Consider the following 24669-nt stretch of genomic DNA (forward strand, 5'->3'; position numbering starts at 1 on the left):
CACCCCCCCCCCCCCCCCCCCCCCCCCCCCCCCCCCCCCCCCCCCCCCCCCCCCCCCCCCCCCCCCCCCCCCCCCTAAACCCTTAATCTTCCTCTATTCAGGTGTCTAGCCCCCCCCCCCCTTACCCTTACTAAACCACCTAAGATGAATTTTGTTTTAAAAATGGACATTTACAGATCAACTTGATCAGTTCAGACCTTAACGTCCTCTCTCTCTAAAGCCACCCCAACCACTGACACTCCGCTCACTTTTACCTTCACGTGTATGGCCTCGGAGGTAATGGGCAGAAAATAACAACTGTGTGTTATTCTGAGCGCTCTGAATGTCCTTGTGACTGCCGAGCGGCCCCTAATGAGAAACTATACTGCTGTGATCTATGGGCTCCATTACGGGAACAAGGTCGTATGTAATGCATATCAGCCCCCCCTGGTGTTAACACTAGTAATAACATCTCCGCACTCAGAGCTGCTGAGCAATGGCAGACAACGCTAAGGTCAGCCCGAGTTCATGTGTGTTTGTGTGCGTGTGTGGGTGGGGTCGGGTGCGTGCCCCCATGTGTGACTATGATCAGTATATCAGTATGTCAGTATGTCCTGCAACCTGTGTGGTGTGTGTGCGTGTGTGTATGTGTGTGTGTGTATGTGTCTGTGTGTGAGTGAACCCTCTACAGTATGTCCCCATCCTCTATGCTGAAGCTGGACCGGCGGCTGGAGTCCACCGAGGCTTCGGGGGACATGGCGGACAGCAGGGGGTCTCCGCCGAGCGGGGACAGTGGCTCGTCCATCATCAGGAAGCTCAGGTCGGACCTCCTCCCCTGGGAGCCCAGGCCGCCCAGGTCCCCCAGCGCCGCCATGCCGTCGTTGAAGCCCGGTATCCCGTCACACAAGTCCAGCGATTGGGCAAAGTCAAAGGGTTGGGAGCTGCCCACCGCCGAGAACTGGATGGGCGGCTGGTGCTGCTGGGACTGGTGCTGCAGGTGGGGGGGGAGCGGCGGCAGCTGCCTGTTCTGGCCCTGGCCCTGGTTGTGGAGGTGGGCCTGGGCGTGGAGGTGCTGCTGCTGCTGCTGCTGCTGCTGCTGGTGCTGGTGCTGGTGGTGTTGGTGCTGGTGTTGAATCTGGTGCTGGCCTTGGCCGTGGGCAAGCTTCTCCTCAGGGTTGGTCTCCTGCTTCACATAGGAGCCCATGAGGTCGGTGGGGTTCAGCGGAGAGGGGGAGTTGTTGGGCAGGCCGTGAACACGCGCCTGCATCTCCAATTCCTGGGGGGGGGGGGGGGGGAGTGAGTGAGATGAGACAGATGAGTCAACTGTAACGTGCCGGTGTACATACACACGTGTGTGTGTGTGTGTGTGTGTGTGTGTGTGTGTGTGTGTGTGTGTGTGTGTGTGTGTGTGTGTGTGTGTGTGTGTGTGTGTGTGTGTGTGTGTGTGTGTGTGTGTGTGTGTGTGTAAGTGTGTGTGCGTGTAAGTGTGTGTAAGTGTCCAGCTCACCTGGATGCGGAGCCACAGTTGCTTGTTGGCCACCTCCATCCGTTTGAAGCTGTTCTCCACCTCCCGTGTCCTCTGCACATCCTTCTGCATGCGCTTAATGTAGTCCACCGACGCCCTGAGGATTGTGCCCTTGTTCCAGCGAACATCCCTTCACACACACACACACACACACACACACACACACACACACACACACACACACACACACACACACACACACACACACACACACACACACACACACACACACACACACACACCCCTAAACATTAGCATCATTGTGGATATAGTATAGAGAAACTGATCGTTATGAAAGAAAAAGTAACCCAGGCAGGCTTACAGGTCATTGGTTTTAGGGATCATGGTGCCCAGCTCCTTGATGCGATCATTAATGTTGAATCTCCTCCGTCTCTCGACTTTTGGTAAGAATAGAGAGAGGGATAGAGAAAGGGGGGGGGGGGGGGTATGAGAGAAAGAGAGGGACGAGAGATTTAGCGGGTAGAGGGAGGAAAGGTCAAACAACGCTTTAATCTTTGACACTGCGGCAAGCAAGGACATTTTTGAAAGGAGAAGCCGGTGTTTAAATACTGTTGCATTGAAAACAAAGTCTACTCCATAAAAGAATATAAAGGGGTTAAAAGTGCATGCATTTCACGTAAAGACTGACAGACATTGTACACACACGCACACATGCACACGCGCACACATGCACACGCGCACACAGGCAGGTCAGAGGCAATTAAGCCTCAGTGCAAGAACGGCAGAAATTAGCAGGTTAACCATCCACTGAGGTACACTGTGTCAGCTAAATCGACTAAAGACCTTATAAAAAATTGCGGGTAAAGGGAAGACTGCCCTCTTTATGTAGCCCTTTGTACAATGCACATCCCTTTGTAAGGGTTGGTGGGTGACTGTGTGTGTGTGGATTTGCGGTATGCGTGTGTAAAGTGTGCCCGATTGCTTACGTGCATGCCTAACTGTATGGGAGAGTGTGAAGGGACAAATGTACACAATGGGCCGTATGTGTGAACGATGGAGTAATTCAGCTAGAAATGCGGACACGCAGAGTCAGGATTAAGATTGTGGATGGAGGGAAACAGGAGGTAACCAGTGGGAAAGAGTGGAGAGCGTTCACTCACTTAGGTTGTGGTTGTCTTTTTTCTGTCTCTCCTTGGCCATCACACGTGCTTCTGTGTCTTGACAAGAACAAAAAACATCAACAAACAACGCCCAAACTACTCACGCACACAAACACATGCACAACCGCTGTTGTCCTGCACCTCTTAGCCAGGAAAACTTTCCTTTTCTTTCATTGTTATCCGTCCATGGGAAGACTTCTGTACAATCCTTCTCGCTAACATGTTTTATTCATTAATCAGATGCCTATATCCAAAGCAACTCACAAGGTAATTTATCATTTTGTAACCCTAGCCCTGACATTTCTGAAGTACAATTTGAGTTATAGTACTATGAGTAGTTCTTCTAGTAGTAGTAGGCATACGTTACCGGTTAGCTCTCTTTTGACAGCTAGGTTGGCTGGGCAGGAGTTACTGGTCATTGCAATTGCTGGCCCGGTCATCCCAGGACCTGAGTACACATCCAAGTGACTGGTGGACAGTGGTAGCTGTGAGACACACACACACACACACACACACACACACACACACACACACACACACACACACACACACACACACACACACACACACACACACACACACACACACACACACACACACACACACACACACACTTTATGATTCATGTTTAGACATGATGATTAACTAGAAAATGCATTTCCTGCAGAAAATGCGTTGAGTGCTGGCAGTGTTGCCCAATCTGGCAACACTGCCTGAACGTCCTCCAAAAGGAGCCCAATCCAGAGGGAAAAAATGCCCAATCTGGCAACACTGCTGAACGTCCTCACGCTCCAGCGTCAACGTAACTTAATGAGATCAACTAAAAACGAAGCTGGTATGAAACTAAAACTGTGATTCTGAATAAAGTTTGAATAATATCCAAATGTCGTGTGTAGATTTGTTAAATGGTTTGACGAAGGTAAACGGTTCAAAAATTATTGATTTACTTACGAATGTCTTAAGGAGTAAGAGTGTCAGAATGGGCAGACGTCTTCAATGAAAACGAAGCTGGTATGAAACTCAAATTGTGATTCTGAAGAAAGTTTAAATGATATCGAAATTCTGTTTAGATATTATTGAAGATACAAGTGTCTAGGTTTGTTAAATGGTTTGAAAGCAGATAAACGGTTGAAAATTGATTTAGTTACGTCTTAATGGGAGCTTTAAAAAATCAGAAAAAAAGTGTGCGATTCCAAGATATTCTGAACATTTTAAAATTTGAGTTGAGTCTCTAGGTGGAATATTGAGGAAGGAGATGGGTCCCAAAGTTTGTAGAGAAAAATAAAGAGGAAAGAAAGAAATAATAAAACGTATGAACTTATGAATAGTTGAGCGCTGCATGCAGTACTCACCTAATTATAGATGATTAGACATATCTCAAATCAAGACCTCTAACTCTCCTGAGAGGCCCATTGCCACAAAGCTAGCAGCATAAGACAAGCCTGATGAAACCAATATTTACACTCAATATACACACTTTGACACATTTAGAGTCGACACCAAACCCCCAATTGAAATGTGTAACTAAACGCTGCATTACATTGTCAGTTTTATTCCTCTCCGACCCCAGCAGAGTGAATGTCCCCTCGGGAACCAGTGTCCCATTGATTGCCAGAACCATGGAACAGTTCCAGTTCATTAAACGCAATGGACTCAAACTCCTGCGTTAAAACCAAGCCATCTCTTTTAAAAGATGGATGTTTCCCCTTTCTTAAGAGGACCCCTTTATTGCTTGGTAGCCTGCCTCACCCCGGTCAAGCAGCCTTATAAAATGATTGTTGCCGTATAGTGCAGCCCTGTAAAAGTGCTGATAGCGGGAGATAATGCAGTAACATCACACCTGAAAAACGCCTGCCAAACACACAGCAATGATTGACTATCACCCCATTGATCTTATCGCTGGCCCACCTCGCTCTCTCTTTATGGCCCGATTCTCCAAAGACACTTCAACTGCTCTAGAACGGGCTTTCACAGAGGAATCGCATAACAATTGCGATGAATTAGTATTTTGACACCCATCAAAAAGGAGTCCTCATTTTGAACTAACTTTATTCGAAAGTATAGCATTTCCTACGGAGAGACATTTGAGGCGTATGCATCCTTACCAGCATAGTTTGGATTGGTTAACACACTGGTGGCAAATATGACTTTTTACTACTGGGGCTATACTGATAGAGAACAGGAAAGAGATTAACCGCATTACGATCGCTTCTGTGCTAGTAGCAAGATCAAACAAGCTCCAATGACATAGACACACAGGGCTAGACAGATAAGCTACTGTATGCTAAGCTTTCGTTAACATCTACATCTAAAGAAATAAAATGAGATTAATAAAATATGTCACTGATTAGAAGGAAATTACATTATTGACATTGTGCGGAATCTCCTTTAAATTCTATCAAAGGTCATCCCAACCCCCAGATCTGATTATATCTGCCATCCCCCCCAACTGCACGACCACAATGTCTTCTTCTCTTCACCCCAGGATTGCCCGTCCCTCTTTGCCCTCCCCCCTTGTCTTTCCTGTTCACCCTTACCCTCCTTGTTAACTCCTAACCTGATGTCCAGCACCTCTCTTCCCATCACCACAGCCCGACCCATGTCCTGTGCCCCTCTTCTTGTTCCGCACCCCCAGCCTGGGTTGTGCCGTCCCACCCTGTCGATTACACCTCTCCGAGCACAACATGGCCGCCGCCAAGTCAAAGCAACTCGCCGCCCCAACCAGGACTGCCCAGGCACAATTGCACATACACAAGTTTTACACACATAAGTAGGCGGTAGTAGCGAGAGGGAATCGGGTTGTGACTGGTATTCACTCAGCCGTGTTCCCGCAGCTCTCACTAAACTGGCAGATTCCACAGATTCCATGGAGTTTTCCCCCTTTAATCTCTGCAGCATTAAGTATGTAAATGTCCTTCGCTGGAGCCGAACAGCTCGTTGGGAATAAATGGAGCTCTGGTCTCTGGTACAGCCTCACCCGCTATACAGGGCACAGACATGCTACCTTGCTTTGTTCATGTCGATGCAAAAATTAAGGCAGCTATTCCATCTTGGAAGAAGGAATAGACAAACTCAATCTGGTCCACGCAATCAATAGCCTAATCTGAGCAATCCTTTTAACAGACCATAACAAACACATGAATAGAGCGAAGGAGAGAGAGAGCAACACACACAAAAAAAAAAAGAAACTAAATCAATCAAATGATTCGGTGAGTGAAACTACAGATAAAAGTCCTAGCAAGCCACCACATCTCAATCGATCACAATGATACAGCAGCACGGCAGAGACCAGGCCCAGTGTCCCAGGCCCTGATCCAAACAGCACGGCCCCCTCTGTGGTACTGCCAACACAACATTCGCCTTCACGCGTGGACAGAACCACAGCATAACAAATATTATAATTAGACAAATTCAAACAAACGCAACCCAGCCCCCATAACCTACCTTCCAGGTTGCTGGTGGGAGATCTACAGTAAAGCTGGAGCAGCCAGCCAGCAGCCCAGGAACCCAGCTCTATCTCCAGCAGCTCCTAGCTGCCTGAGGGCGGAGGCTAATGCAATAATCAGAGACCTGATGTTGGGAGTTAGAGCTGAGCTGCTGGCCCGGCTCTGCACCGGCCGTCAGCATGGCCCTCATTCCACACCAACACACTGAGTACACCTCTCACCGCACAACCAAAAACTACGCGCATATTTGCAGAACAGAAGAAGAAAAAAAAAAAAACACACATGTGTGTGACACACATTCACACCCATGTGTTGTGGCTGTGACACACACACACACACACACACACACACACACACACACACACACACACACACACACACACACACACACACACACACACACACACACACACACACACACACACACAGGACTATCTTACCAGCTGAATCTGTTGTCTGTCAAAGACCTCCACAACGGCATAGGTCTTACTCATCTCCTTCATCTCTCAGTCCTTCCTGTACCGGGCCACTCTGTGCTCTCCCTTTGTGTTGCCCCTCTCCTGAGGGACTGACATCGACAACGCCAGCACCGTCCCTCTTCTAACCTCTGCTCTCCGCCAAACAAGAGTGAACTTTCCCCCTATCTGGACTTTCAGCCTGCTTTTTTTCATCCTTCAGCTCCCCCCCCCCCCTCCCCACACTGCCCTCCTCCTGCCTTCACTGCCCAGCCCCGTCCCTCCCTCCCTTCCTCAACCCCCTCAGTCCCTCTGTGAAAATGTCGTAAACAAGGTTAACTCTAACTAACAGCGGCTTAATTGTTAATTTTCTGTGCTCCTCGACTCAAAGGCCCATCACTGTATGGCCTTCGATCTCGCTGACCTGCTCACCGCATAGGATTCGCCTGCTTTAGTGTTGGAATGTCTCAGCTCCTACATGCCTAAATAAATTACACAGTACTATTTGTGTGTTCATCCGAAGAGTGTGTGTGCGTTCTACATGTGTGCGTTCTGTGTGTAATGTGTGCGAGTGTGCGTGTCCGTGAGTGTGTGTGGACTTACACGTGCGTATGCAATTACACACGTGTAAAAACACACAGAGATGGGAATTCAGATCACAGACACGCGACAGTCCGAGGTCAACCAAGCCCTAGTCTCACAAATCAGACTTTAGATCAACATCTAAAGTCTGGTGGCAGACGAGCTCAAATCCGGGGGAACTGAGCGTTTCACTTTCTTTCGCTTCAAATTTGTTCCAACAAATCATGTTGCTTGAGATAGCTGGGATCCAAGCTGGAAATGAACATGACCGGCGGTATAACATCAGATGTGATGTGGCTGACCATTACTCTGCTTAAGCCTGATAACTCAAACTTCAGCAGCGTGTTCCCATTATCATGTCACTTCTCGTACAACTGCAAATTCGGAAACTCTTCCCGTAGCCGCTGGGAACACAAAGGACGCGTTCCGTCTATGAGACAGATCATGAGGAAATATGGACTTACTGTGTTAGGCATCTGGATTGGGTCAATATACGCCTGAATGTCATCGTAGCTGGACTGCATGCTGATGATGTCATCGATGACCTCATCCATCTTTGAAAAGAATATATAGGAATTCATAAGACAGAGGAAATAGTCACAGATGTGGCGCTCATGCTTATCAGCCTCTGCTGTGTCCAGCTCTTGCTAAGCATAGTGTCTGCATCATGTGATGGACTCCAAACACTGAACTTAACCAGGACTAAATGTTTTTGTGTGTGAAACAACAAAAAAACATGTTGTTTTGATGTGAGAGACAACATGCATATTATAGCAAATCCTTATGATTCAGTGCTATGATATTATCTTGCAGAGAGATAGTGGGAGGCATCATGCAGTGAGCCGCAGCAGGGTCAAAGTCTGTCTATTTCCAAGGGTCAACTCGTCCAGTTCCCTTGTTAAGTTGTAATTACAGCTGTAAGGCAATGATGGGGCATTTAAATGGCAATGATAATCTGAGTCAGTTCATACATTAATCTGAGGTTTGGCAAGGGCACAGCTTATGTGCACATATTGCTGCAACAACAAAAAATGCATTTCACCAACTAGTTGTTTACACACAAACACACATATAGATATATTTAAATGTGTGTTAGGGACCTAAGCCGTTGGATTGGGTGTGTGAATATACTCTGTGTTTGAAAGTGTACTCTGTGTTTGAAAGTATTCTCTGGGTGTGCGAGTATACTCAATGTATGCATCTGCGTGTGCGTGTGTGCACGTTTCACATGCGTGCCTCGTTTTCGTGGCTGGAGCCGATGTTGAGCATGGCCATGGGGCTGTTTGGGGCGCTGCACCCGGACATGAGCTGCTCGGTGCGCATGCGTGGGGAGTGCAGGGGTGGAGGCGCCGAGGACGACCCGCCCGGGGGCACCAAGGAGGGGGGTGGGGAGGGCTGCACAACCCCTGCCACCGCATGGACCGTCTTTGGGGGGGCAGGCAGGAGAGAGAGAGAGAGATCAGGTGTGAATGTTGTGCAGGTACGCAGTACACGCATAGTAAGAGTGGTTGGTCATCTCTGACTGCACCGATCATGAATAGCTTTTTGCATCGCCTAGCCTACTTTCCTGGTTTGAATTGATTCAAGCCCTCCTTTTCCCTGTCCGTAAACTTGTGAGCCGGACAGGGAAATTGTTTGGCTGTCAAAAGCGGGTGACAAAACGATCAAGGAAAACACGGGCAAACCCAGACAGACTAGACAGCCGATGGGAAAGAAGAAGGTCTGGGCTCTGCTCCAGAGCTTAGAAAGCACAATTCAAGATTTAAGAAAGTTAAGCTATGAAATCTTCCCTTTGGAAGACTTGGATGCCAGAATATATTTGGTATATATTAGCCAGGAATATGAAAATGGGTACATTTCGCCTTCACCTTAACAATTTTATGTAACAAGTCGCTGGGGAATAATTATCAAAGATAAGTATAACAATTAAATGTTTTATAACTAATGGCTCAGCGTTTTGAAAAAACGATTGGAGGAAATTGCACAGCTGGTAGTAAAGAGAATACTCAAACTGTTTACAAGGTCAAAAATCAACCCAATAAAGAACAGGCCAGACAAACTGAGTTGACAGAAGCGTACTTCCATATAAATACAGACAGGTTAGCCAGACCGGAAGAACTGCTACTTTGGCTGATGTACCTGTTTGGTGGCGAAGGTGGTAGACAGATACTCCTTCACCTGCTGCCTCTGGGACTGGCGGAGGTGGTAGTCTGTCGGGTTCTCAAGGTGGGTCTGGACCTGCACGCACACACAAGAAGATGACCCACCAAATATATGTATGTAACTACACGGACACAAACTAATCTAATTATTTGTTCCCCGCTAAGCTCCAGTTTACCACTACTTCACTGGTTGTAAATGGCTTTCAGGCCATTCATCACTGGTGAACCTCTTAACCTTGGGCTCATACCTGTGGTTCCCTCCCATAGGACCAGCTGACCAGAGCTGGAAGGCCCAGGCTAACTCCTCTATAGCAGCAGTATGAGTATAGCCTTGGGCTGCTGGCCTAATTCTTTCACATCAAAGGTCCAGTCTGCTCCTTACTACCACCATACATACCAACCCCCCCGAGCCACAGTCGGTTTCACCACACAGACCAGGATTATGGCAAATCAACCAGAAACATTTCACTCAAACAATTGCTCAGTTGGCGCCCACTGGGTGCACACGAGTTAACAAGTGCAAGCACATGTGTGTGTGTGTGTGTGTTTGTGTGCGCGTGTGTATGTGCGTGTCATGTGTTTTGACATTTTAATACTGATTTGCCTATGTCTCATGATCTGGCAGAGGAGAAAAGAAATCAACAGTGATATTTATTTCTTCCTGCCAGGCGACATGCGGACAGTGGGAGAGTCAAAAAGTGAACCGATAAATACGATTTGCGTTAAAATCCTCACAGGAAAAACTGACAGGAACGGAAACAGAGCCGGTCTACACATCCAAACATGAACAATCTTCCATGCACACGTAGTTACACAGTTTGACTTGAATTACACCACAAATGGACAACTATTTACTTCCGTAGACGTAGGTCATATGCATGAACGGATGCTGTGAATGAGTTTGATTGTGTCTCAGTACAACCCTTACAGTAAAAGAAGCAGAAAAAACAACAACCCGCACCCAAGATAAGGACACACACACACGCAGTGGCATCACTGGAATCTGGCTAAATGTCACTTGGAGCGCACTATCTGTCCCCTGACTGACAAGGCGTTATCTCCCCTCAGCCCGGGTCTGTCCTCTCTCCAGACAAGTCAGACCGGGCCCAACCTCCACCCCCAGCTCCCCCGCCCCCGCCACCCGCCACCCTACCTGCTTGCTGCTCCAGCGCATCCTGCCACGCCCGGCGTCTCGTCCCGTGTGCTGTCCACCCCCCTGTCTCCAAGCGTGTCCTCCTGTCTGCGGTAGCGGCCGCCGAGACACACGCTAAAGAGCCTGGGAGTCCAAACACGACCACGGCGTCCCACCCGCCCTCCCCTGAGCACCCGGGCCGGCCGGGGAGGAGGGGCTGAACGGGCTGGGTGCTGTCTCCACTCAACGTAGCACGTGAGCGGATTACAACCATGACTCCCCCCCCCCCCTGCCCCCCCCCCCCCACACACACACACCACACTCCCTCTCTACTTACTTACTACTTCTCTCTTCAACTATCCCCTCCTCTCTCCCTCCTCCAACAGCCCGACACGCTAGTCTCCGTCCAAGCCCTAAAATCTATAACTAAAACCCCACTAGTGTTTTGATTATCTTTGTGAGTGCATGAGGGCGTGAGCTGGCGAAATGTGGATTTTTTTTAAATTCATTAACAGAGCTGTAGCTTTTCTTTCATTTTTGTTTTTTTATTCAGCAGCACCCCCCCACGGACTGCCCGTGATTCAAACAACACAAGCACACAGATGGGGACTCACCTTGAGGACCGCCACGGGCACCTGCATGCTCTGGAAGTGTTGCGGGGCGTTGACAGCCATGGTGGGCGGCGGGGCGCCAGCCATGCGCTGCTGCATGTACTGCAGGGCCGCTTGCTGCTGCTGCTGCCGCTCCCGCTGCTCCTCCTGCTGCAGCTGGTCTCGCATCAGCTGCACGCACGCACACGCACACACACACACACACACACACACACACACACACACACAGGTTTATTTCGGTGCCCAGAACATGTGATATAAACTTTGATTGCCAGGGAGAGTGAGAGTCAACCACTAGAGGGAGCAGCAGACAAAGTGACCGTGTTTTACTAAGGTTAGGTTGAGCCAGTGTATTTAACAAATGCATTTTACCATAGAGCCGGGTTTTGACAATCGTGAAACCAATGTGTTCAGCTGTAGAAGTGGCTGGAGCCCATTTTTTGTTAAATACACTTCATGGAACGCAACAAAATGTTGAGATAACTCGATTCTCGTAGCTAAAGATAATGTTTGGAACACGTCATTTGTTGACATTCTGCGCATTACACACTCGGGACCGTGCGCGTCACGGTTGCCAGTGAATTTCTCACTCCAAACCCGTGGACGCTGCGGGCGGCGTCAGTACCTGCATGCGCAGGCCGATGCGCGAGGCCATGGCTGGGGGGCGGGGGGGGATGGGCGGGCGAGCCGACGTCAATGCTCCGCAGTCCAGCCCGAGAGAGAGAGAGACACCTGGGAGAGAGGAGAGAGAGAATAGAACGAGAAAGTGAAAGAGACAGAGAGAGAGAGGGAGAGAGAATAGTGAGGGACCAAATGATGGATAAGTTAGACATGAGCGTATCAAAATGTGTATGATTCACACTGGTCTGAAAGATAGGCCATGTTTGTATTCGCAAGAAGCTAGAACAGAGCCATTTAAAAAATGTGCTCAGTCATCGTTTACTGTGTTTGCCCAGCTACTCCTGAACAGTAATTTGCAGTGTAGGTACCTTACGAAATATTTCTTCTTGCTTGGATAATCTTTTTATAGAAAAGAATGATGATGAAAACTGACAAACTCTAGAACTATCTCTCTACCACCGTGATTCTCGGTTCTACCGCCAGAACCGAGAATCACGGTGGGGTTTGAATCAGCCCATACCAATCCTTATTAACTTACAGTGGATAGCCAATATCTCTATTATGAATACAAATGCAACAGTGGCAAAATATGCAAGCATGTGCATAAAAGGAGGCTACATGGGCACAGAGCGAATCTGTAGTAAGTACTAAATATTATGAGCCACGGAGTCCAATCAGAGTGTGGCAACACACACACGCACACTAGCGAACAGCATGTGAAGTTGACTTTTCCGCCGGGCGGAATGTGGAGTGTCATGTGGAGATCCTGCCATTGAATCCACATGTTTAAATATGACATTTCACGGGTAATGAGCATCATAAATGGGTGTGCCCAGGCCCACCATCGCCTGCCAACGGCCCTCTTTCCATCTGTTCTCTGTGATGCGTCTGGGCTTCGGATAAGGCAGCGGTTTCTCACACCACAAGTCACTCCGGGCCGTGCAGTTCATTTACACACGGCCTCAGCAGCAACAAACAACAAACAAACAGCCCGGCGTGCCTTGTAAAGCGGGCGTTGTTTGAACAGTGTGATCTAAGCCTCTGGGCTGTGGAACCGCATGCATATCCAGAGAGATGCTGAAGGGCAGAGGTGAGGCCCAAAGGCCTGTGATGCTCCCGGGCGCAAGCTACACAACCACTGCTCCGCTCCAAAGGTGATGATGAAATGTAACCATGGCAACTGGAGATGATAGGTCATGTGGCAGTCATGTGGTGGTGGTGTGTCTTGTTGTGGTGCGATCATGTGAGCAATCCCACAGGGGTTTAGCCTCCTGTACACTTCTGGCACCTTCTGCATTCTGGGTCCGCATGTCTCGTGCACAACACACACACACACACACACACACACACACACACACACACACACACACACACACACACACACACACACACACACACACACACACACACACACACACACACACACACACACACACACTAGGGTGGCTGTTCCGGTTTCTGTGCGTCGCATGTGAATATCATCACTGATGACTTTGCATCCCTCGGACTCCCTGATCAGTGAGGTTTTTAAACATTATGAGTCACCGCCTGAAATGTATTCTATTGTCCGCATCTATGGCTGACGCCACTTCTAATTCGCTCCAGAGACAGCTAGAGTCATCTCAGGCTTTCAAGTGACCAACCAGAGCTCGACTCTTTCAGATCTGGGAGCCCGAGCCCATATATGGGCAGAGACAGAGAGTGAGAGAGGGAAAGAGGGAGATAAAGGCTCTTTGTGTACGAGGTACAATAAGAAGGCCAGCTCCTATTGAGAGGGTCTCAAGTCGCCTGTTGTCCAAAGTGTACTTTTCAATACCCGAGGGGGCACGCACACTGGCCCACACGCGTGCATACTCGCGCAGACAAACACAAACACACACACACGTAAACAAATCAACACATGAGGCCACTGACTCCGGGAAGTGCAGTCTCCGCTGCAAAGAAGATCCGAAATGTCCTTGTAAACAAATGCCGCTCGCCATATACAAACAAAAGAAAAAAAACCGCGCCGACACAACGGCCCACTGCAGTTTTAACTCACTCACTTACTGCCTCACTCACTGCTAATGCTACTTAGCCACCTTCTGCTAACTACATAAACACAGAGACCTGCACAACTATTTACAGAGTGTATAGGATTGGCGTGATACATCTCCAAAGTCAATCATCAGGATAAGAATGCCATGCACTCGGAGTGTGGCAAGAGTCTCCGTCCCCTGAATTTAAAATAAAAGAACCTAAACAAAAAAAACCTTATTAAACTCATCCACTAATTTGGTGCCCGTCATGTAACTGTTAACCAAACAGTACCACTATATAACTCTCAGCATGAACCTGCCGGCGCGTGTTCAATTTGGACGAGTTAGATGAAAAACATTAAATGTCAACTTAACTGCTCAAGGTATAGACGCGCTAAAATCATGCTCATCACGCTGAACAAATAACCTCCAGAAATATCTTGATATAACATGAATAAGATGACAATGAAACATTGTCATTATCCTCCTTCCTGTCCCTAGTTCCTCTCCATTTCCCCCCTCTCTGATCGTGCGCGTGTTGACACAGACACAGACACAGGGTATCATTTCCTGATGTCATATGGTGATGCACTGCTACCAGGCAGAGTGCTCCCCCACATCAGCCTCCCATCTGCCCGGCATCCACCAGGGGCTGAGCAAGGCATCTGTGACGCAGTGGCATCATACTACAGCCATTGTGCGCCCCGGCACTGTGATGTCACCGCCGCTCCACTTCACAAGTCTGCTGGGCAGGGGGCGGGCGTAGAGCGGAGGAAGACCGGGTCAGAGGTCGCCTCTGGATCTGATATGGTTATTCGCACACACGCCATCGGGTGAACACGCATACACATAGTGCCTGCAGTCTTAATTTTGCACAACAAAATGCGAACCAAGTCCAGTCCAAAAGGCACCATGTGGAAGCTTACTTTAGTGTAATCTCTATACAACACTGCTTCCCAAAATACACACACACACACACACACACACACACACACACACACACACACACACACACTGAATGCTAATAAAAACTTTGGGATTACAGACATGGTGGTAATTTGTTAGTGTGTATTTATAGAGGTGTCTCTGCAGAAACAAGGAGCCAACTGAGAGCGACTGAATATGAGACTAACACACACACACACACACACACACACACACACTGAAGCACATTCAAACTTTGTCAAGAATTCCTAAAGACACAGGAAATGGTGGAGAATAATTGACAGAACTTATTAAACAGAACGTAATGGCTAGTTGATATGATAATGCGAAGGGCAAACCCTTCCAAACGTACTATAAGTGTGTATTATAGGGCTTAGGTTTAGGTGCCTACCTTGCTAATTATCACACAAAAAAATTAAAAACACACACACGCACACAAATAGAAAAAAACAAAAAAAAAACATGCAAATATACAAAACACACAAAGATAAAGGGCAGGGGACGTTTCCATGTTGAGTGATAAAAGAAAACCCCTTGTTTCTGTTCCCCTTTTCACATAAACAAGTTCCGTTGGGGCATCTGTTAAGAATGTGTGTGCATGTGTTTGGCTGCATCCACTTTTCTAAAAGGATATGTGAGCATGTATCCCTGACTAACGGCATTCCAAATGCCTAACGCATCGATATACACACACGCACCGCCATCTTTCTGTGTTTAACAATTTAGATGGGGATTTTTCTAGGGACCAAAAGCATGTTACATAATGAGTGTGTGTGTGTGTGTGTGTGTGTGTGTGTGTGTGTACAAGGTACACTTCATCCACTACCAGTAGATGGGGGTGTATATATATATATATATATATATATATCTCTCTCTCCATTGGGGAATGTGAAACCCTCACCCAAAGGAAGGCAGGATTGCATGTCACTTATGGCACGGCAGCTATTAGATCTTTACCCCCCCCCCCCCCCCCCCCCAACGGCAGGCCAACAGACAAACAGCAGGCAGACAGGCAAACAGACAGACCAATGGCGGACAGACAAACAGGCAGGTAGGCAGGCGGGAGGAACAATAACACACGCAGAACATTACCTGTTTGATAAGAAAGTAGTGTTGGCAAAAAAAAAAAAAAGGGTGAGAAGCTGCCTGGGGTGCTGACTACATCACAAAACCCCAAAGAGGCTGGAGAGAAGTCTGCAGTGGGGAGAGGAGGAAAGCAGGAAAGGCATTAAGAAAAACAGACCAAGAGAGGATGAATTTCAGTTGACCACATATAGGATGTTGTTGTGGTGGATGCTATGGGACACAGATGCTGCTCCCTTTTTATGTGTAGGTCAGTTTGTGTGGCCTTTTGTCAGGATGGATGCGAGTGGTAGTATTAAGTGTTGCTGCAACACACAATTCTAATTCTGTTCTTTACAAGACTATAATTTGTCCCTTTCCATTCGTCACGCACAGGTCAGACTTCCTTCCTGATTATCTGGTGTGTTGTCACTCTGCAGTCGCATGGCGCTGAGCTGCTTGGCGTTTCCTGATCCCCGCTAATGGCCTGGCTACTGAGGAGTTCAAGTTGAGCATGGCTTAGACACCCAGGACTTAAGAACAAAATAACACGGCTTTGATGAATTCACGATTCAGTGGTCTGCTATTTAGAAATAACTGCAGTTATGCAGTTATTGATCCGAATAGTTAGTTGCTATGGCCACCATCAGAAAATGTCAAATTTAACTGACTTCCCAGGTGGGAGCTATAAAATCCTTTTTATATCAATACAAGAATTTTTCGATAATCAAATGATTAATTTCTTTAGCAAGTAGCCGTATAATAAGCTAAATATGAGGACATATACATCTTGTAGTATTCTAATACACGTTTAGGGATGCGTTCGCGAGACACACGTGTCTGAAAGTAAGACCTCTAGTCTTGTTGTTGTATTCAAGAGACAAAGAATATGTGTTGTTGTGTTGTCGTTATCATGTCGCAAGAAATGTTTCTTCTGCCTCTGGAAAGCAGAAGAAGCAGTTTGTCATCAATAACAGAAGAGATGAATGGCTTCAGTTAGTCCAAATGAATCACCATTGTCTGTAAATACAGGAAAGCCCAGAAATTCTGTTTGTAGCTGTATGTGTCAGCCACTGCTGCATCCATGCAGAATAAAGAGACGACTAAATATAGTGCACCCAAACATGTCTATGTAACAGAGAGCCCCACACACACACACACACACACACACACACACACACACACACACACACACACACACACACATAAACACAGACACGGCTGTAGTCATTCCAGTGAACTGGTGCGAATAGTTTGACATTATTGCCCTTGAAGACCCAATGACATGGAAAGCTAATCAGGGATAAAAAGAAAAAAAAAAAACCTCATCAGCAAATTTAACTAGCTGGAACTTCCTTCCTCCTCCGGTTAGCTAAGCTTTCCAAACTCCCAGTGAAGACTGAAGTGAAGCAACTTCCTCCCAGCAGAAAACAAGGAAAGAAAACCAAGATGACTTACCACGAACGTAACCGAAATGACTCCAGTGTCGCATGGGTTCACATCTTCCAAAGTCAACCCCTTATTGTTAAAGCCTTTTAACTTTGATAGTCCAAGAACTGCATTCTAATGGTGAAAAGATATTGAGTGGGATTTATCAAACTCAAATTTCCAAATTTATTGTTCCGTGCAAGATAAAATGATTGAACCAAATGAATACATCTAGATCATAATAAACAGGACAATCACAATATTCTAGGTCAGAGGGAGCATGCCTCATACCACTTCTTAAAGAGAGTGTATGCAATAGGCCTTTGCAAACTATTAATACACCCTCAAAAGTAGCATCCAAATTCTTCTATGGGTCTTATTCACATTTCAATAGGCTATATTTTTAGCTTTGATAATAAATAATAAATAAAATCTCATACCCACAAATAGTCAAAGATACCTTGACAAGCAGTGTTTTTGTCATTGGACAACACCTATTTAAGCATCGACCTCCATAGACCTAAACCACATGTCCATACAAACACCCACTCCCAGGTACAGCGCTATGGCAATATACATTGTTTACATCAACTGTACTAAATGTGCCCTCGCCCTAACCAAGCGTCCCCATGACATAAACATTCATGCAAGCAAATAGGTTGGATTCGCACGAAAGTAAAACAAGTAATTACAGCAGTACATAATACAGCAATGTATCTGGAGATCAGACTCCAAAAAAAAGTTTGAAAGTACTCATATTATTGATAAAAACAAACAAACATGGGAGCGAAATAAGTATTTACCTGGGGCCCAGCGACCATGTGGTTATCTCAAAGACAGAATATAATTTCCCATAACTATCCGATGATCCATGTGGTATCAGAAGAAGGCAGAGCGGGAGAGAGAGAGCGAGAGAGACATACACAAACGGCCAAGCCGAGTGCAAGAGCTGTATACCGGCTTATTCTAGCTCTGTAGTGTGCCAGTGGCAGATCAGTGGTAAGTGATGCCACTCCCCCCCTTTCGTAGGGCGTTGCAGTAGATTGAGTGAGTGAGTGTGTTAGTCACCCCAAAACACACACGCGCCTTTTTAAGCACCAATGCAGTTTTATGTCCACCTCCTCACTTCTCTTCCCCTTAGTTAGCAGGAATGCCGGAGTTTGTGGGGAAGAACAAGGGGAGCACAGTATCCGGTAAAGACACACCCACACCCCAGCCACCCTCCCACTCACACACGTTATGATTGCAGACAGCACAGATACAGTGTGTTTATAAAGGATTTTCTACAAGCTAAAGTAATACGTTTGATCATTCTGTAGCAGTCGTGTACAGTAACAAAGTATAAACACTTTGTTACAGTAAATAAGTAGTTATTTATTTTGACTGTATTTCTTGAGGACCTAGGTCGATTTTCACTTTCACTTCACTACATCATAAAAAAACTCCATTTACAACGAGACATTTACAAAATTGCCTCATCAAACTAACGGGATATCCTTAAAAATTACCCTTTTTTGTAAAGTATTTTCTTAGTATGTTGACCTGCTTTTAGTATAATATCGGGTTAAATATTCAACCAAAATAAATAAGCATCGACTCACAGATTATCATTCTCAGTGGAATCCTCACTTATGATCAAGGGCATTTTCATGACCAATCAAAAAGGGATTTGATATGTTGTGCAGGATCGTCAAATAAATACATAAATACATTAAAGTTACAAAAAGAGAGACACACACAGATGCAACTCCAAGGTGCAATTAAATTACCGTTCAGGTGTATATGTCATCTTCGATCAAGCCAAGATATGAGCTCCATCTGGTGGCAAGTACATTGTCCCTAACTCACCTACTAAATATAGCAAATGCATTTCTAGCATACCTCGACAACATTTTATGATATGATGCATCTTATATCATGTAACAATCACGTCCAAAGATAATTGGGCAACATAAATACATCCATGCATACAGCCAGTTTGTTACTGTCCACGAAGACCATATCTACAATATATACTATTCATTTTCTTCTTGGATGTGTTTTATTATTCAAGAAAATGGATTATGGATTTTATTTAAACACAATTATCTTCCCCCGCAAAAAACTCCACAAACATGCTCAGACACGTGGGCTTACCCCATGATGCTTTGGAAAAGTCAAGATTTTGAGGAACCACGTGATTGGGTGATGCAGTCACCCAAGTACAGCTATAATAAAGCAATACAAAACATTTAAAAAAACGTTTTCACTTTTACACAAGTCTGCGTTAGTTAAGTACGTTTGACCGGAAGTCAAACCCTTTATGTTAGCCATTCTTTTAACATTTCCAAATAATATAACAGGACGTCCGTGAGAGGCGACACTAGTTTAACTTGATTATCGACGGCACGCATCAGCATCGGCACTTTGACAAATCAATCAGCCAGCCTGGTTGATTGAGCGATTGCGGGTTTTGCAGTGACATGTAGGCATATCGGGCTGTTCAACGATAGAGGGATAGAGGATGCTCAAAGAGGATTGTAGGTTTAAATCTTTACATATTTTAATGCTGGTTTACCATTTCAGAAAAACCCCAAACCCTATCCCTCATCACTGCCACTCCGACAGTATCCCAGGGTAATTGGTTTCAAAGTGTCACTCTGTTCGGTTGTGCTTAAAACAACGAACGAGCACGCACCCCCCACCCCCGCCCCCCGACCTACAAGCATCCCTTGTTTGTATACAGAGGTCCCATCAGTGGGTCCGGCACCCAGTTCTCATAGTGCCCGCAGTGTATTTACCGGGTTATTTTGGTCCAGGGGAAAGGCTCATCCACACCCTTTGTTCATTGGCTGCTATAGTTGCGTTCCTACTCCATTCGTCCAATCAGGAGGCCGCTGTGTGTAGGAGGCGAGGTTACTGACCAAGACAGCCTTGTACTCTTTTGACAATAGTCCACACACATACACATTACAAACACGTCCACGCACACGCACACACACACACACACACACACACACACACACACACACACGTACCCACATGCCCTTAGCTAGGTCCCAGCATATACCATGTTAGGTCGCCCATCTCTCAACCCGCCCTTGGTTACTATGGTTGCGGATATGGTTGGAAACAAACAACACAGATAGTTGGCTGGCGTGTGTTGCTGGAATAGCGCGAGTCTACACAGAGTCAGACCAAGAGGCCAGCCACCCGGGGGCCCGCTCACTCATCAATGGAACAAAGACCACTGTCGATATGCGCATATATAGTTATGTCTAAGGCCTTGGGTGGGGGGGCGGGGATAAATTCATAAAACACCCACCCCTAAAACGGAGGTTGGTTAAATATAGTACTTACAACTCTCCGCGTCGATTGCACTAACCTGAATACTTCAATCATGAATCTGTCTCATACGATTATGTTACGCAGCAAAGTAAACACCTGCCAACCAGCCAGGCGGACAGACAAAAAGAGGCATGGGTAGATGGTTTGGTGACAAAGAAAGAGAGAGAGGTGAAAGGAGAAAAAGAAGGAAAGAAGAGAAAACTAGTGACAGCAAACATGTGCGACTATAACCAACCGCACAGCATGTTCTTCTGAAACTGTGTGTGTGCAGGCATTTGGAATGGTTGGCATTTTGGGAGATAACACACAGACACATTCAAGACACAGACCACAATGCACTCCCCAAAACCCAGTTGGAAGCAGGACACAACCTTGAGAAGTGACGCATGACAGTGCAAATCTCTACCTTCAGGGGTGACTGGGAGTGCAAAACGTTGCGGTGGAAGGCATTCCAACAAAAACGAGCAAATGTAATGTGCGAGTTTACATACGTCCAAATAACAGCAGAACGATAGTGGTTAATTACTACTTATTGCGATCAATTTGATATACATGTATATCAATTTTTAATCACAATTTTAATTTTGACTGAAAAACTTATAATAACATGATATTGTCATTGTTGGGGACTGCAACGAAAAAAACATATTTTCACAAATCAAATATATATTTTGATTGATTGTTAAGCCCTAGGGAACATACAGTGCATCCCCACTTTGGCACGCAGCTGAGGACTGATTCCGACCAACATGTCACCAACCTGCTAGCCAAAAGAGGAAGTGAGAACCTGCAGCGGGGGCTTGCATGAGGAAGTAGAGTCACACATTCAGCACATGGTACCAAAAGGCCCCGCCCTCCTCCATCCTCCAGCGGATGATCATGTGTCCTTTTGCACCGATCACATGACACACTGAAGATCTCTCTATGTATTGGTGATTCTTCAAGCGAGCCTTCAGAGACCGTAAGGAGGTCAAACGTATGGTTTACTGGAAACGTAAATATACAAGGTGTTAACGACACATTTCCTCTGGACCAATCAGGAGGATGTCACAGATTATCGGCCCATGAGGCGAATGGATGTAGCTGTGTTTATTTACACCTGCTGATATTTGACATGAGAGTACATCCACACCCACTGGCCTGTTTGCTGTCTATGTGTGCATAGATGTGGCTCACACGCACACACAATTTTGAAACATAAAGAAATTGTAAACACATATGGAAGGTTTTGAAACAATATGCCAAAATCGAAAAAAAACAACTATGTATTCAGACCAAAAAACAATTGACCTTCATAAAAGTTCTGAAACCTGACTCTTTGTTCCCATGACAACCATCTGAGCATGAGTGCAGCTGTGCTGGGTTTTGAGAGAGAGAGAGAGAGAGAGAGAGAGAGAGAGAGAGAGAGAGAGAGAGAGAGAGAGAGAGAGAGAGAGAGAGAGAGAGAGAGAGAGAGAGAGAGAGAGAGAGAGAGAGAGAGAGAGAGAGAGAGAGAGAGAGAGAGAGAGAGAGAGAGAGAAATAAGAGAAGAAGAAGCTGGGAGAGCAAAAGAGCGATACAGTTTGCCTTTTGCGTGCTCCACATACTAGCTGGCGACCCCTGACCCTACTGACAGGAACCTCACGACATGTTTACCAACCCCCTCAACATGTGTGCACCTCGCACACTGCACTGCGCACCTGCCCCACGGCTGGCAACACCAAAACCAACACAGAGAGAGCCAGAGATTCTGAGAATAACATACAGACTTATAAATGACCCATTTGACATTCAATTGCAGTTTTTTTACTTTGACTGGTTTAACTTGTTACAAAACTTTCATAAATAGCACTGGGGGTTTCCCCACTCTAGATGATCTATCAACGCACCGTTAAGGCAGGGGATTTGACTGGATGGGTCTTGATCGTAATCTCAGCTTGTTTGGTTCTCCTGTAGTTTGTCTGTTGAAATGTGTCCTCCAAGCCAATTTCATACCGATGTGAGACAAGGTGTTGGGTCTTTGTTTAAGAAGTGTTGGTCCTATTGTGTACATTACTGAAGTACTGATGCTGAATTATCAATACGTCAAGAGGTTATCTAAATATTACACTAATTATGTGAATATACTCTAACATGTATGCCTTCCCTTCATGATGGAAGGCAAAAAACTAGAAATACAACTTATGCAAATATTATTAGGGTAGAATTATCAACAACATAACATTCATTGCATTAGCAATGTACAACAACAGTTGAGATGAGTATTAAGGAGAGACGCCAGCTTTCCATAAAATGTAAAGCATAATCAACCTTGTTGTCCGTTCCACAACCCATTATGTTGGCAGTCATCACACCATACATTTAAAGTACAACTCTTTATTTGGTTGGATGAAAACATCCCAATTAATATCATGCACACTAAAACCACAGTAAGTATGGTGGTGTGAAGTCCGAACCCAGAATTCAGCCTGCTCAATGTGTGATGGAGGTACAGTGTGTTGCATGTGAATTGTGTGGTGACAACCGAGAAAGGAATTTGCGACAGTGGACCCGAATGTGTGTATCAGTAACTGCAATCGACAGCCAAGATACGAAAGATGTTTTTCCTCATTCCGTAAAACAACTTTTCTATCCGTCAGTTCTGCTATTCGGCCCAGCCTACACACATGTTTCTATCTCAAACCTAAGGGGTAAGAGGCAGGCGGCTGTGTGAATACAGAACAAAATATAGCAACAACTCTTCACTGAATTAGGTCGCTCTAGGATCATACTGTCTGTTGATTCACACATTAGTTCAACCAATTTTCTTTCATAATTCAGCGAAGACCTTGAAAGTATGGTTTCCTTTTTCTTTTTGTCCTTTCGCATGACTATGCGAAAGGGCATGAGTCAGAGAGAGGTCTTCTGCTTCCCCTCACTATTTTACAAGTCGTAAGGTTTAAGCAAGATTCACCAAAACATATTCATGACTCATAAGGGATTTTGGGAAATTGATTGTTGTGATGGTGTCTAAGGGGGGATTCCAATCTCACAATTAATATGGTCAGCATGCTGTCATTTGAATGGAATCAACAAGCTCAGCACAGACTTGAGGCCATGGAAATGTATGGAACACATTTCTTATAAATGACCTGAGAAGTACAAAAGCAGAAAGCAGGCCATTTGGCCATTTTGGCCTAAGTCAAATTAGGAAGTGGAAGGTGACTTAAGCCAGATCAGCAAAGTGGTGTCAGCATAAGTAACCAAACATCAAAGCGTTTTGACCCTGCTGCACGTCTGCCCTTTGACCTTTACTGTTGTGTTTACTGAGGAATAGAAGGAATGTCCAGTCGTCGGGGTTCACAGGTCAAAGCAGTGCGTTCGTGTGACACGAAGTGGTATAAGCATTCGAAGTGTGGCATTCACTTGTTAGACATTCTGCTGGCTTTTAAAATAAATGCCGATTGCTGTTCAATGCAATCCAAAACATCACACAGAGTAATGACATGCGTGTACATACAAGTCTTGCTGTGTAAACAAAGACGTGTTTGCGAAGATGCGCGGATCTATTATAAGCTTTACCGACGGGTTTACGACAAGGTTTCTTTGCACAATACCGGTTTGTACACAGCGGTATATCCAGGGTGGATACGTGATGGCTGTTGATAGAGGCACGGTTCTCTCAAACAAGAACAGCGCGCGGTCCCTTAAGGCTGTCACCTGTGGCACACTTTCTAAAAGTTTTCTCATGCTTCTATGGAAAAATAGACGGAAAACATTGCGTTGATTTCGATACGCTTTTCAAAAATACACATAGGCTACTGGAGAACAAGTTACAGCTAATTCCGATAATAGCGCCGTTCGTTAGGTGTCTAAATTCATGGAAAAGGGCATAAATTAACCACGAGGGACAGGCGAATATTAATGTCAGGGGTTGTGTGAAGATTCCCAGGGCGGCTTGAGTTTAACCAGTTGCCACATTTAAGGTGCAAAATATCACTTACCCGCTCTGAAGGTCAGACAGCACGAAGTTACGAGTCAGGTTCAGGAAAGTTTGCGTCCGCCAAACCTCCTTTACGCAATGGTTTATAACTGAGATTGCGACGCACGAGCCTAGCTAAACACGCCACGAAGTGTAGTTACGCGCCTCAACGTGTATCTGTGTTACGGTAAACCACATTGCCTGCACTTGGATGGACGATTTGTTTTCGTTTTGTTCGACGAGATGTTTTGACAACTTGGGGAGCTTCTGCGCGGTCACCTGTGTGCCTAGTGACAGCTCACGCCACCAATGACA

General features: G+C 46.0%; 1 protein-coding gene across 7 annotated transcripts; it reads right to left on the reverse strand.

Annotated features, from left to right (window-relative positions):
• Positions 1 to 159: 159 nt before the first annotated feature.
• On the reverse strand, positions 160 to 24669 carry tfeb (transcription factor EB). 7 transcript variants are annotated; one of them, XM_030373999.1, is made up of 13 exons: positions 17891 to 18264; positions 17118 to 17222; positions 15690 to 15791; positions 11639 to 11745; positions 11017 to 11184; positions 9248 to 9346; positions 8345 to 8533; positions 7573 to 7662; positions 2993 to 3110; positions 2626 to 2682; positions 1827 to 1902; positions 1487 to 1634; positions 160 to 1255 (listed from the first exon to the last, which is right to left on the reverse strand). In XM_030373999.1, the coding sequence occupies exons 2-13, from the start codon at positions 17149 to 17151 to the stop codon at positions 665 to 667; spliced, it is 1779 nt and encodes a 592-aa protein (XP_030229859.1). In that variant the 5' UTR covers positions 17152 to 17222; positions 17891 to 18264; the 3' UTR covers positions 160 to 664. The 7 variants fall into 7 exon arrangements, with proteins under 7 accessions (XP_030229859.1, XP_030229860.1, XP_030229862.1 ...); XM_030374000.1 differs by having other exon boundaries at positions 2626 to 2676; positions 17891 to 18261; XM_030374002.1 differs by lacking the exons at positions 17118 to 17222; positions 17891 to 18264 and adding an exon at positions 24377 to 24669 and having other exon boundaries at positions 665 to 1255.

This window comes from Gadus morhua, chromosome 13 (assembly GCF_902167405.1).
Source record: "Gadus morhua chromosome 13, gadMor3.0, whole genome shotgun sequence".
NCBI classification, from domain to species: Eukaryota; Metazoa; Chordata; class Actinopteri; order Gadiformes; family Gadidae; genus Gadus; species Gadus morhua.

Bases quoted from the DNA above. Each gene is read 5' to 3' on its own strand.
- tfeb (XM_030373999.1), bottom strand. From the start codon at position 17,151: ATGCGACACTGGAGTCATTTCGGTTACGTTCGTG. The intron at 3,111-7,572 runs GTAAGTCCATAT...TGTGTCTCACAG, and splicing joins CAATCCAGATGCCTAACACA to CTACCACTGTCCACCAGTCA. The intron at 1,256-1,486 runs GTGAGCTGGACA...CCCCCCCCCCAG, and splicing joins AACTGTGGCTCCGCATCCAG to GAATTGGAGATGCAGGCGCG.